Below are 14,907 nucleotides of genomic sequence, written 5' to 3' on the forward strand. Positions count from 1 at the left end.
GCTCCTGTGCTGGTGGATGGGACAGATGGGTCGAATGTGTGGGAAGGCTGGGAAGGTGCAGATGTACCGGGGCGGTCGAAGTGTCCCTCGGTGCCGGTCTCCTCAGGGATCGCCTCAGAAGGGTCCAATCGTGCCGGCTCCCGAGTGCTGCTCACCGTGCTGTGGAATAAAGAGAAAAAAAAACAATTAAAATACTGACATGGTATGGCCCTGGCTGAAAAAAATTTTTACATATAACATTTTTTTTCACATGTGGTGTGTAATATTTACCTTCTGGTGAACATTGTTTCCCGGAGGAACGACAGGGCTTGTGCGTACTTGTACTTGCTCCTGCGTCCTCCAGATCCACTCGGGGCCCGCATCTCTTTATTGAACTCCTTCTTGAAACGATCCCTCACAGACCGCCACCGATTCACAATTCTGTTCCCTGAAACAAGAAAGGAGTGGTTAGTATACAACATCAGTGTTTCCCAAACTCCAGTCCTCATGGTCCCCAGGGGTCATGTTTTCATGATTTCTATAGTAAATAGAAATCCTGAACACATGATCCGTGGGGACCACGAGGACTGGAGTTCGGGAAACACTGGTTTACATCAAGCAACCGGTACTGTATATACTTACGCTCTGTAATCTGGGCCCGAGCTTCGAGGTCCTCCCAGCGGCCCACAAGGAGCGAACAGATTTCCTCCCAGAGTCGTCGGGTAACGATAAGGTCAGCGTGGCGGCGGTCAGCCATATTCCAGAGCGGCTCCCTTTCTCTGACGAGATCGATGAGGCGGTCCACATCAATCCCTCCATCCTCACCGTCAGAGTCGGGAGCACGCTGTGAAGGCTGTTAAAGAAAAAGACAAAAATAACATAATTAGCCTCCACAAAAGAAATGAAATAAAAAGTGCAAAAAAACAAAGCAAAAATATTTATACTTACACGCTGGTGACCGCCGCGTTGCTGTCGCCGACGACCCTGGGAGGCACTGCGAGGACCTCTTGGCCAAGCACCAGATTGGGAAGACTAGAGAAGAAAACAAAAAAAGTTATGTCTTTGGATGTAGGCATTTGTTTGCTGTGTGTGGTCTGCAGAACATTGTTTTCTATGTGTTGTGTGTAGTGTGATGTTGTGTTTCTGCGTTTGATGCAGGAAACTTACCAATTGTGAGCCCACTCCAGGTGTCTGTCCACCCCTTCCTTCTTCTTCTGGGAGCTCCTCTTCATCTTGTGATTCCTGTTTTGAAATAAAAGGCAATGAATAGACATATATTACAGAGATGATGGATTTTGGAAATAAAAACTTACCGTCAAACGCTGACGATGCGAGGGAGGGCTCCCAGAAGATGATGTGCTGTCTTCCTGGTGGCCACACTCCATGCCTGTGGGTGGTGTTCCAGCTGCTGCCATTGCTGCTGCTGCTGCTGCTGCATCTCTTGGGCGGCTGTTGAATAAAGAGAAACAAAGGGCCAATGAATATCTTGATATTCAATAGCCCTAGTTTGGAGGAATGGGGGATTTGATAATTACCGTCTCTCATCTGCTGCTGGCCTCCCCTCCTCAGCATGTTCTATTTGCTGCTCCATTTGGGGTGGTGGTGGTGCGGATGGTGCTGCAGTGGTCTCCTGCCTTCTCCTGCGCCTGGTTGCTGTCTTGGGTGGCATGTTGGGTGTGGCTGTGGGTCCCACTGTCTTGCTTTTATATATGTCTTGTGGGCAGAGCTACTGAGCATGCTCAGACCAAAAAACCGGATCCGGCCGACGGATCCGGCTTTCGCCGGATCCGGCGCATTGCGGCGCTCATAGGCTTTCATTGTGTGAAAAAGCCGGACGCGCCGGATCCGGCGCATCCGGCTTTTTCGACGGAGACAAAAAACGTTACAGTCACCGTTTTTTCCAGACGCCGGATCGCGACACATTGCCGGATCCGGCGAAAACCGGATGAAACGCATGGCCATCCGGCGCGATCCGGCGCAAATGCAAGTCAATGGGGGGAAAAACGGATCCGGCATTGCATTTCGCCGGATCCGGTTTCTGTCAAAAGCGCCGGATCGCGCCTGACGGCGAAAACCTGATGTGTGAAAGAGGCCTAAGGGGTATTTCACACATAGCGAGATCGTTAGCGAGATTTTAGTGACGCAACAGCGATCTCGCTACGTGTGACACATAGCGGCGACCGCCCCCCCCCGCTGTGATCTCGCTGATCGTGCTCGAATGTCCTGGGCCATTTTTTTGATCGTTGGTGTCCCGCTGGCCAGCATGCATCGCTGTGTTTGACACCATAACAACGACGAGCGACCTCGTTGGCGACTCAGAACTCACGCCTATCGAGGTCTGAGTCGTCAGAATAGCTGCGGTGTGACAAGGTCCCAACGACCGCAGAGGTCCCTATACGGATCGCCACATCGTTGCTGCGTCATTGAGTAGATCTGCCTGTTTGACAGCTTACTAGCGACCATGTAGATACGCACCAGCGATCCTTACCAGGTCGTATCGTTGTCGGGATCACTGGAGCATCGCTATGTGTAGCGGAACCCTAGATTACCAGTAAAACACTGCTAAGGCAACAACAAAAAAAACAAACAGTAAATTCCTGTTCACTCATTGTGTGTGTAGCTGAGCACAGTTTTACTTTCACTTTGCAAACTGACAGACAAGAAAGTAAGATCCTAAGCTCTAAGAAATACCAGTTGTAATCTGTGTAATCTTTGTTACTAAATAAATATTTATTCACTGTTGAACGGCTGTACTGAACAGAAATTAGTCCTCTGTCAACAATTACATAACTGTAATTAAAAGAACACAATTCTTCCAGCATTTTTTATTCATTCCTGTTTTTACATTATGCTATTTAATTAATTTAATATTTTAATAGCCCAGACTTTTATGGATAATAAGTATGTTTATTTTCTATTTTTTTTTTTTTACGTTTTTATTTTCAGTGGGTGAAAAAGGGGATGATTTGATTTTTTTTTTTTTACTTATTTTAGCTTGCGGGCTCAGCTCCTGAGCTGCAACATAGACAGGGAGCTAGCATTGGAAGTAAAAGTACATCATTTGTTGGGAAGGGGTTTTTACAGCAGCAATCAGAGTCAGCTCCTCTCACTGTTGTTAGATGTGGTTGTCCGCTAAGTAACACAGATCCTGAGCTTCATATACCTGAGACTTCACTATGGTGGATATATAGGTTATGGGGGGGAATGGGCTAAAGCCAGATCAAAGCATCTTAGGAGGGCTTTCTGGGAGTGTCCTCAGGGTAGTCCATCACTTTCAGATCTGTGTTTCTCTTTCTCAGCGGTTGTGTTGTCTATCGCCGCTCATCATATCAGCCGTCAGACCCCCACTGTCCTGTTATTGAGGAACTATCCTGTGGAAAGCCCCTTATACACCAGTGACCTTATAACACCGATTTCACACTCACCTCCTAGGTATGCACAGTTGAAGTAGCTGCACATTTCGCCCGAACTATTCAGAGTATAAAAGTTTCCATCTTTTTTTACTTTATTAAATTTTTCTGCTACTGGAATCAGGACTTCCTGTTCCTCAAACGCTGAGAGATCATCGATGTCTACTCCAAAGCAGGTGGTGATGGTGAAGAATGTAGAAGTACCAAAGTTTTCTGCTATAGATTTTTTCATAGATGAGGATGCAAACTGCCCGAATCGGAGCTCTGAAGACACGGTGTAGCTCTGTGTACTGCCCCTGAAGACCGTGAAGCGCTTGGCACAGCCCCCGCTCAGCACCTGTAACGCTCGGGTCAGGTAGAAGTGAAGAGCTTTAAAGTGGAAATGTTGCATATAATAATCCCGGGACTGTCCAGCCATGGAGATGTTACCATTCAGCTGCTTGTAGATGGGGTACGGGGACTCCATCGTGTACAAAACCACCGCCACCCCATACTCATCCTTAAAGGAGCTCGGGAGATTTAGTTTGCCTCTGCTCCAGTTTCTAGTTGCTTTCTTCCACATTTCATCAAACTGCTTGTACTTTCTTTCTTCTTCCAGAATTTTTGCCATTTCACTCTCCATTTTGTCTTCACAACAGATATATTGATCGTCAAATGCATCGGGCATCATGTTCAGGTCCAGAGCCTGACAGCAGAGCTGGAAGAGAAAATGCTTGGATATAACATCTAAGGGGCAGATTTACATCATTAGCCTAAACTACACAGTTCTAGAATACGTCCTTGGTGATCTTCAAAAGTCCGAACAATCAAGTTGATAGAATCACCCATACACAGCCACTTTTTCCATTGAGGTGTGTGGTTGGGCAACACTCTCGCACTCCTGTGGATACTGTGATTGGGTGAATTATTTTGGGTCAATAATTTGTTCCATAATTTTGGACACATGATCTGCACTTTAAGCCCTGGTTTAATGGTTGCGACCAAGAGTCCTAGAAAATAGGGATTGATGCTGAATTGGGCTCAGAAGAGTGAATCTGCAGTGCGAGAAACCCTAAGGCTATGTGCACATGTTGCAGAAATGCTGCAGAAATTTCCGCAACATTTCCACACTCCCGCTGCAGGTAAAACGCGTGCGAATTTGCATGTGTTTTCTCACGGAAAACAAGCGTTTTGCAAGCGTTTTCCACTTGCGGAATGCTTGCGCATTCCAAGCGATTAGCAACGCTTGGAATGTGATAGGTAGGATGTTAAAATAACACAAAAAATAAAAAATATTGTTATTCTCCCCTTCCGACGGCCCCCGATCTGCTCTGCGGCGCTCCCAGCATCTTCCAGTCCCAGTAATGCTTTGCGCGAAGGACCTGAGATGACGTCATCAGCGGTCATTTACGCAAAGCATTACTGAGACCGGAAGATGCCGGGAGCATGGTGAGAGGCGGGAAGGACTCTGGGGGCCGCCGAAGGGTGAGTATATCGCTATTTTTTATATTTAGTCTATTTTTTACAGGATTATGGTACCCAGGGCCTGGAGGACAGTCTCCCCTCCTCCAGGCCCTGGCTACCATCCGCACATGATCCGCTTACTTTGCGCATGGTGTGCATAACCACATGCGGAAAGTAAGCGGATCAATGCAATCCTATGGGTGCGGAATCGCTGCGATTCCGCAAAATGAGCATGCTGTGGATTTTACCGCGATGCAATTCCACAGCGGTAAAATCCGCAGCATTAGCACAGCAATGCGGAATCCCATAGGATTGTATAGGATGCGTTTTCTTAGTGTTTTTGAAGCGCTTTCGCAGCGAAAAATCGCCGCAAAAAAAACGCAACGTGTGAATGCAGCCTAAATGCTCAGAGAACACAGGTTTAGGAGCTGAGAACAGTCTTGGGTGTGTGATCTGAAATAAAAGTGTATGTGCTCGTCTAGGGTTAGAACTGAGAATCTATGGGCCCTAGAAGAATATTCTTGGGGTCCCCTCTGCACCAAACAAGACCTCATCCGTCATCTTATAGTTTCATAGATTTAAGGTTGATGGTAGACTGAAGTCCATTGAAATCAACCTTTAGCCTAACATTTGATTGAGAGGAAGGTAAAAACCCCATGGGGCAGACACGAATAGATCCACATTAGGGGAAAAATTCCTTCCTGACTCCATACGGCAATCAGTCTAGTTCCCTGGATCAGTGCCCATCACAGAATCTGTTTTATTCTACAGAATAACCTGTAATATTATATTTATCAAGAAAGGCATCCAGACTAGGGATGAGCGAGTACTGAAGTATTCGGTCTCGCTATACTACTACCGAGTATACCTTAATACTCGGGTATTCGGTACGAGTAGTGAGTCCAATGAAAGTCAATGGAAAATGCGAGTAATTGTCTGCTGGACCCTACAAAGCGGTCTGGAGGCTGAGGAAAAACAAATGTATATGACATGGAGGCACCTGGTCCGGGGCTGCACGATTGTTTTTACCCCACTGCTTCACTAGAATGTACAAACACTATTTGAAGTCCTGTGGGTTTTTGCCGGAAGAGCGGGACTCGTACGCCACTTACGCAGTGCCAGTGATATATCAGAAGTGCCGTAAGAGCGAGTGATGATGGAGGCGAACTTCTGACAGCTAAGTGGGTAAGTGGTGTAAGGAGAGCAATCTGCCCTAGGGGTTGTGTTATGGTTAATGCAGGAAGAAGCCACCCATCATCATCATCATCATCATCACAAGGGATTCACAATTATAAAGCTTGGACTGCTGTCCTTGTTGTGCCACTGCCCAATGTGTAGGCATAGACATAGTGTCTTCAAAACATTAGCCCTAGGGGCTGTCTCATGGTTGATGAAGAAAGCAAGGCAGGTCTGAAGGGCCAAACAATTATGATAAAGCCAGGACTACTAGCATAGAGGTGGCCGTGCCCAGTGTCCAGGCATAGCCATGGTGTCTCCAAAAATTAGACCAAGGGGCATGATACCATGGTTGATGAAGGAAGAAGGGTCTCACTCTCATCACAAGTGCCTCTGATGGGAAATATTAATTAACATAACATTGCTTTTAACTTATCAACCATGAGGTACATGTGTCAGAAGCAGGATTTGAAAACATGTGTAATAAGAAGAAAAATGATAATAACTTACCGGTAATTTGATTTTCCAGAGCCATGACAGCACCGCACATGAGAGATGGAATCCGCCCCCAGGAAACAGGAAACCTGTAGCAGAGACAAAAGAAGGGGGCGGCACCTCTCTCCCCAGTTTGTTTCAGAGTATGCAAAGGTAACCGCCTTATTAGTTTACATACATGTTATTTGACAAAGTTGCTAATATCAACCTTCTTTTTTTTTTTTCAATATACATATATATACTGTATATATATATACATATATAGATACATACACTTAAACATATTCTAGTGCACCACACAACCATCACCAAGATAGGGTGGGAATCAATGCGGTGCTGTCATGGCTCTAGAAAATCAAATTACCGGTAAGTAATTATCATTTTTTCCCTTCCCCATGACAGCACCGCACATGAGAGGAAAGATAGAAGAGACTCCTAGGGTGGGACAACAGCAGACAACACCTTTCTCCCAAAGTCAAGGTTTGCGAGCCCTAGGTCTAGTCTATAGTGCCGGAGGAAAGTGGATGGTGACGACCATACTGCTGCTTTACAAATCTGTCCTACAGATGCATTTGCCCTTTCAGCCCAGGATATGGCTATGGCCCTTGTAGAGTGAGCTGTTACACCCAGTGGGGGAGTCTGACCCGAAGAAGAGTAAGCCAGTGCAATACACATGCGTAGCCATCGTGCAATCGTTGATTTTGAAGCTTTTTTACCCCTGTTCATCCCCTGGAAGGAGACAAAAAGGGCTGATGACTGTCGCCATGACTTTGAGGCTTCTATGTATTGAAGCAGGCAACGTCTGACATCCAGACAATGGAAGGTTTGCTCTCCCTGTGATATGCGGTTGGCACAAAACGAGGGCAAAATTATTTCCTGGTCCCTGTGAAATTTGGAATTAACCTTCGGTAGGAAGGACGGATCAGTTTTGATGATTACTCTGTCATCCAGGAAGGTAATGTATGGGGGATTCACAGATATAGCCTGCAGCTCGCAGACATGCCGAGCTGAAGTCAGGGCCACCAGGAGTACTGTTAGCGCCTTTAGTGAGACGGAAGTAATAGGCTCAAAAGGAGAAGATGTCAGTGCCCTTAATACTAAATTTAGATCCCAGGGAGCTACCTTAGTTGGTAATTTTGAGGGCCTGGTTGCGAAGGAGGCTCGAATGAACCTCCACCAGGGGTGGTCGGCCAATTTTTGTTCAAACAACGCACCTAGGGCAGATACCTGCACCTTTAAGGTGCTTGTGGACAATCCTCTTTCTAGTCCTTTTTGGAGGAATTCTTGGACCTCTTTTATTGGGACTTCCTGGGTTGTTTCAGATAACTGCCGGCCTGTGAACTATAGGAATTTTTCCCTAATTTTTTGGTATTTGCATGAAGTTACCTTTTTCCTGCTAGCGAGCAGGGTGGTCACCATCGTAGCTGAGAAAACCTTTGCTAGAAGGAGTCCCCTTTCAAGTTCCATGCAGTGAAATGAAGTCTGTGAACCCGAGGATCTCTACTGGGCCCTGGTATAGCAGATTCGGGATATCTGGGAGGATCCATGGGTCTGAGATAGACATGTGTCTGAGCCATGTGAACCATGCCCTTATCGGCCAGAAGGGCGCTACCAGGATTATTCGGGTTTTGTCTTCCCGACTCTTTTTTAAGACTACCGGGATTAATGGGATTGGGGGGAACGCATAGGCTAGATGAAACCTCCAGCGGTGTAGTAGTGCATCCACCCCTTCTGGACGTTCTCTTGGGTTTAGAGAGTAGAACTTGTTTACTTTCCAATTTTCCCTCATAGCAATCAGGTCTACCTCCGGCGTGCCCCAGGCGGCACAGATTTCCCCACATATTTTTTGATTTAGGAACCACTCTCCCTGGTGTAACACATGACGTCTTAAGTAATCAGCTAGATAATTGTCTGCCCCCCTCAAATGTGTACTCGACAAGGACAAGACGTTGTTTTCTACCCATGTGAATAGTTCCCTGGCCTCTGCCATAAGGGTTGCCGACCTTGTACCCACTTGTCGGTTTATGTAGGCTATGGCCGTGTTGTTGTCGGATAATATTGCGACATACTTCCCCTGAACTTCTTCTTTTACTTGGAGAAGGGCCCGCCTTACAGTTGCCAATTCTTTTAGATTTGAGGATGCAGTCATCACTGAGGGCTCCTATTGGTCCTGTAGGGTTCGTTTTCCTATGTGCGCTCCCCAACCCACTGGACTTGCATCCGTGGTCAGTACCACCGCATTTTGAATAGTCCAGGGTACTGCTCCATTTAAGTTTTCGGTGCTCAGCCACCATTTTAACGATTCCTGAACCTGAGGTGAGAGAATGACCTTCCGATTTAAGTTGTAAGGATCCCTCCCTTGTTCGGAAAGGATTTGCCACTGTAGTTCTCTTGTGTGGGCTTGTGCCCATTGGACCGCTGGGATTGTTGCTGTCAAGGTACCCAGGAGTGATATTGCATCTCTTATTGATATGGCTTGACCAGGTTGTATCTGTTGTATTTTTTGTTGGATAGTCCCAACTTTCCTCTCTGGGAGAATGCATTGTTGCTTTAATGAGACCAACTGAATTCCAAGGAATTCCTGCGTCTGAACTGGAGCTAATCTGGACTTTTTTAAATTTATTATCCAGCCTAACTTAGTTAATATTTCCAGAACCTCCGTGACCGCCTTCTCGCAGCTTTGTTCGTTGTTTGCTATGACGAGGAAATCGTCCAAATAGGGCACTAATAATAGGTTTTCCCTTCTTACAAAGGACGCCACTTCCCCGATAATTTTTGTAAATATACGAGGGGCTACTGACACCCCGAAGGGGAGGCACTGATATTGGAGATGAGTGGGGATTTGAGCAATCTCCACTACCAATCTTAGGTATTGCTGATGTTCCCCCCATATTGGCACGTGGTAATAGGCATCGGTGAGATCTATTACTGCCATGTAGCAGCCAGGGTCGAGTAATTTCACTGACAACCTTAAGGTCTCCATTTTGAACTTTTCTGTTCTGATGTATTGGTTCAAGGCTTTCAGGTTGAATATTGTTCTTAGTGACCCATCTGGTTTTGGCGTGAGGAACAGAGTGCTGTAGAACCCTTTCCCTATTTGATGGTGTGGTACCTTTATTAGTACGCCTTTTTGTATGAGGAGTTGCACTTCGTTTTCTAGCATGTCCTGATTCTTTTTGGCTACCTGGGTCATTTTAATTCGCTGTGGTGGAAGGCTCAGGAAGTTTAGTGGCAGACCTTCGGATATCAGGTCGGTTACCCACTTTGAGGAGGGTGATGCTACACAATGATGGACAAAAAACCGGAGCCTTCCCCCCACCGGTATTCTGGCGTCATTGTTTAGTATCAGATTTCGGGGTGGCTTTACTGAAGAGGAATCCTTTTTCCTTCCTTTCCCTCCACGGTCTGCCCCTATCGTACGGCTGACCTCGGCTCCCTCTATTCCCTGATCCACGAAAGGACGAGCAAGCGTCAGTCCAACGGCGCCTAGGTAAGGGGGGTGGGAACCGTTTCTTCTTATCCAACGCCTTTTCTAAAATTTCGTCCAATGCCTTACCAAATAGGTACTGCTGTCCAATTTTTTAACCAAAGTGCTCAGCGACCTGAATTTGAAATGGCGCATGCACGGGCGGCACCGCGGACGGAATCTACTGGGGCGCCAGCCAGGAATCCCGCCGCCTTCTGTAGGGAAGGTATTGCTTCCAGCAGTCTCTCCCTTGGGCATTTATTTTTATTTGCTTACTTAATTCTTCCAACCACTCGACCATAGCACGCGCTGTGCAAGTGGCGGCTACCCCCGGTTTAAATGACCACGCTGACGCCTCCCAAGCAGATTTTAGAAATGCATCATCTTTTTTGTCGAGGGGATCTTTTAAGGCGCCCATGTCCTCAAATGGCAGTGCTATTCCCCTGGAGGTACTAGTGATGGCAGCATCCAGTCTGGGAGCTTTGTCCCATTTTTCGCATACCTCTTCGTCGAGGGGGTATTTACATTTGAGTGCCTGTGGTATGGATATCTTTTATTTGGCTTTTTCCATTCCCTTTTAATTAGATTTAGCAGGTTATCATGAAAGGGAAAAACTCTGCGTTTTTTTCCCCTCGAGACTACTAAACATAGAATCTTGAATAGACCGCGGCTCTTTAGGTGTTTCCAGCCCCATGGTGGACCTTACAAGTTTGAGTACCTTTCCGATATCTTCGGATAGAAAATAAGGACGCCCTTCTTCCTCATCTGAGGAGTCCAGGTCTGAGTTGTCAGAGGGGTTTACTTCCCCCTGTTCTTCCTCTGAATCTATATCGGTAGCAATATCCGTCGGAGGAAGAGGAGGAGGTGGGGGTGGGGGTGAATCTGGGGTTGCGGCGGAGCTAAGTGTAGTCTGCTCCTTTGGCTCGTCTTTTACTGTTGTCTTTGCTTGATCCCGGATCATAGACTTAATGCTTTGAAAAAGGGATGGTGACTCTTCCGCCACTGTTTTCTTAATGCAAGAGCGACCGTGTCGCTTCTCATAGGTTTTAGCTAGGGTCTTTTTGCATAACACACATTCCTTATTTTTTTGTTTTGATGTGGCCTTTCCCTAAAGAGAGACATGACAGAGGGCAGTCGTTAATACAATGCGTTGCCTTACAAAGGCACTCACCCGAACCCTCTGGGTACCCCTGTAGCCTGCGGTTCTTCCTCTGGTGTGCGCATCTCGGCTTCTGGGTCTGCCACCTGGAGAACTTGCCGCTTTCCGATAGGCTGCTGGTCCCGGCTTTGCTGCTCTGCCGGAGCAGTCATACCCAGCTTGCAAGGACCGGTGGCACCCTGCGCCTCATTTCATTTATATGGAGGAGCGGTGTGTGCTTCTGGGACCGCTCCCTCCCGGAAGTGCCCAGCACACCGTCTCCCCCGGTGTGTGACGTCACTTCCGGCGCGACCGGAAGTCGTCCCCACTCAGTCAGCGCCAGCGTCGCGGTGGACACGCCTCCCCGACCCAGCCTCCCGACAGGAGCGGCCTCCGGGGAGTCCAGCGGGGAATTAACACACGCTGCAGCTCCCAATACGCCGGGATGACAGGCGTGCGCTACCGCGCCCCACTGCTTCCTACCTCCCTGCGGACCTCGGCCTCCGGACCGGCTATTGTCAGAGGGGGATCCCTCTGGAGGTATGTGCTCTGCCCCAGGCATCCGCCTGCAGGAAACAGGAGACCAAACTGGGAGAGAGGTGCCGCCCCCTTCTTTTGTCTTTGCTACAGGTTTCCTGTTTCCTGGGGGCGGATACCATCTCTCATGTGCGGTGCTGTTGGGGTAAAAGCAGGTACGCAGGATGCAGTGACGAGACGCGAGACTGAGTTGTACTTTGGAAAGCAACTTTTATAAATGGGAGCCACTAGGGCTATGCTAATCAACCAAAAACAAATTAACAGCACTTGTCCTCGGGGGCCTCAAAATAACTGAATTCCGAGCCTCCCCGTTTAATGCCATGAGGGCTACTTCGTCTTCTAGGTTGGGAGTCATCGGGTGCATCCGAAAGAGCCCCCGCATTCGCTCTGCCCAGCTCCATAGCATGGTATTTGAGCTGGAAATCCGAGGCAGGTTGCTCAGCATAGCCCCCAACGAGATGCTGGAACGAGGGCCCTCGTTATCTGTTGAGTTTGCGGCCCTGCCCTGATCTGGGGTATCGTCTGCGCTCGGGGACTGCATCCAGCCGACTACGCCAAATGTGGTAAAAGCAGGTACGCAGGATGCAGTGACGAGACGCGAGACTGAGTTGTACTTTGGAAAGCAACTTTTATAAATGGGAGCCGCTAGGGCTATGCTAAGCTACTAAAAACAAATTAACAGCACTTGTCCTTGCAGGGACTCGGTACAAACCAAACACTATTAAGAGAACACGACTAACCCAGCAAAGGCCGGTTACTATAGGGCCGCGGTGTGGCTGACTACGGGTCCTTTGTTACTATAGTGTCACTTATCCGTCCTGACGTCACTCGGCGTCTCTGATGAAGCTGCTTTGGCGTCGCAGCCGCTGGGCCCAGCTGCTGAAGATCTGGAGTAATCTTTGGGCGCTCCGGCGCCCAGGAGGAGTTGGGGTACAACAAGCCCTGAAGAAGTCCTTTGAAGAGGTAAACCCCTGTAGAAACAGCGGGGTTCTGCTCGTGAGCGAGTTCAAGGAGACTCCAGTCCCCAAGCAGGGTTGTGTCGCAGTTACCAGGAGTGGCGGTTGGCAGGCCACATGCATGGCCTGGGCCTGGGCAAAGTGTCTCTCTGTAGGCGAGGAGTAGGCCCCAACTGCCGACTGTAGCGGGGTGATGTCAGCTGCCGGCGATGATGAACAGGCTGTAGCCGCGGGCTGAAGCAGGGCGGCAGCGGGCAGGCCGCAGTCGCGGGCTGAAGTGAAGCGGCAGTGGCCGCGAGAGGCGGCAGACAGGCCGCAACAGGCTAGAGCACAGCGGCAATGGCTGCGGGCGACCGTGGGCAGGTCGTGACCCCGGATTGGAGTGAAGCGGCAGTCTCTTGTCGGTAAGCTCGGCGCTTCCTCTCCGCAGGCCACAGTAAATCTCCCCTCTGATGCTGGTCTCCTCTCTGGTCACCGCCTGTCACTCTGGCTCTCTCACACTCCCACAGTCTCTTGCTCTGTGTCTGCTGTACCCCCAACTGCCAACTGTGCGCGTTCCCTTTCCTTTTTATACTCGCCCCTCCCCTTGCTGTTCTGTCACTCTCAGCTGTCCAACTCCCTCCTTCGCTCCCCTGGTACAGTTCCCTTAGGAACCTAGATGGCGGTCCCCTTGGTTCCGGCCCGGACACTCTACGGGGGTCCTCCTCCCTACACTCCCCCATCCTGTATGCTCGCCAGTCCTCGGGCGTGGGCTTTAGTATGTTGGGGATGGTCTGTGGATATGTCAGGTTTCGTTGCCATATGAACTGGTCCTGTTCATGTCGCATGGGGGGTTTTCCAGCTGTTGACCGCTCGGAGCATCTAAGCTCGACTAGGGTGGAGTCTTCCAGGGTGGTAGACAGCGGTGGGCTATCTGGTTCGGGCAGGTTAATTGGGCCAGTTGAGCGGTCATCAGGTGGAGAGCCCATGGGTATCGGGGAAAAGTCTTCCTCGTCGTCCGGGTCCCAGGCCACTGGCAATGGTTCCGAGACCTGGGGGGTAGGCTCAGGTTGTACCGGGTCGGTGGAAGTACATGGGGGTAACATATTATGGTGCACAACGTGAGTAGGCAGTGTTCTGTCTTTTTCAGGTCGCATTTCGTATACAGGCCCTTCAGGGTTTATGCGGCGTAGGACTCGGTAGGGACTCTCCTCCCAGCGTGGCTCTAATTTGTTCTGGGGGCGTTGGTCTAGTACGAGTACTCGGTCTCCGATTTGGAGGTTGGGCGGTGGAGGTAGATGCTTTCCTGGGTGTTCTAAGTCTTGGAGCTTGGTATGAACAATTCGGTGGAGAGTTTGTAGCCGGTGTCGATGATTTCGTACCCAGGCCGATACTCGGTCCAGGGTTGGGGCTCCTCTGGGTCCAACTCCACCTCAGTGATCCCATTGCCTTCTCGTCCGAATAGCAGGGAGTAAGGGGTATAGCCGGTAACCCGGTGCACCCGGTTGTTATAGACCCATACTAGTTCAGAGACATATTCGAGCCAGCGGGCCTTCTTGTCAATCTACAGGGTACGCAACATTTGAATTAATGTCCGATTAAATCGTTCGCAGGCCCCGTTTCCCTGTGGGTGGTATGGTGTGGTTCGGGATTTGTCAATACCGTAAAGATGGTGTAGTTCTTCCATAACTTTTCCCATAAAGCATGCTCCTGGGTTGGAATGTATACGTTGAGGACAGCCGTACACTTGTATGAAGTTTCTACAAATTGCGGAGGCGGCCAACTCCGCGGTTTGGTCTCGAGTGGGAGTGACTACAGCAAACTTAGTGAAATGGTCCACTATGACGAGGCAGTGTTCATATCCCTGGAACGCGGGACCAATGGTCAGGTAATCCACAGTCAAAAGTTCGAGGGGCACTGAGGTCACTATTGTTTGCACTGGGGCTCGTTGGGTGGGAGGTTTGGCTAAAGCCCCCGTTACACACTGCGATATCGCTAGCAATATCGCTGTAAAATCACCGATTTTGTGACGTAGCAGCGATATTGCTAGCGATATCGCTATGTCTGATACTTACCTCCGACCGGCTCCCCCGCTGGTTATCGCTGATTGCGTGAGAAGGTCCTGGATCATTTCTCGTCGTCAGCTTCCTGCGGCGCTTCCTGCTGTGATGACGAGCGACACGTGGACGCGGGCTGGAGGATGTCAGGATCGCCGCGTCTGACAGGTAAGTAGCGACCCCCGACCCCTGCGATGTCGCTGGTGAGATCTGCCTGTGTGGCAGCTCACTAGCGACCACTTAGCGATGCACCAGCGATCCATATCGTTGT

General features: G+C 49.2%; 1 protein-coding gene across 2 annotated transcripts in view; it reads right to left on the reverse strand.

The window, feature by feature from the left end:
• The window catches only part of LOC141051502 (ecto-ADP-ribosyltransferase 5-like), a 171,480-nt gene that overhangs the window by 122,147 nt on the left and 34,426 nt on the right, over positions 1 to 14,907 (reverse strand). For both annotated transcript variants that reach the window (XM_073548434.1, XM_073548433.1), the window contains exon 3: positions 3,405 to 4,086. In XM_073548434.1, coding sequence (XP_073404535.1) covers positions 3,405 to 4,086 — 682 coding nt within the window. The remainder of the gene's footprint in view (positions 1 to 3,404; positions 4,087 to 14,907) is intronic.

The sequence above is a fragment of the Dendrobates tinctorius genome, unplaced genomic scaffold (genome assembly GCF_039654945.1).
Source record: "Dendrobates tinctorius isolate UK_male_01 unplaced genomic scaffold, ASM3965494v1 ptg000157l, whole genome shotgun sequence".
NCBI lineage: Eukaryota > Metazoa > Chordata > Amphibia > Anura > Dendrobatidae > Dendrobates > Dendrobates tinctorius.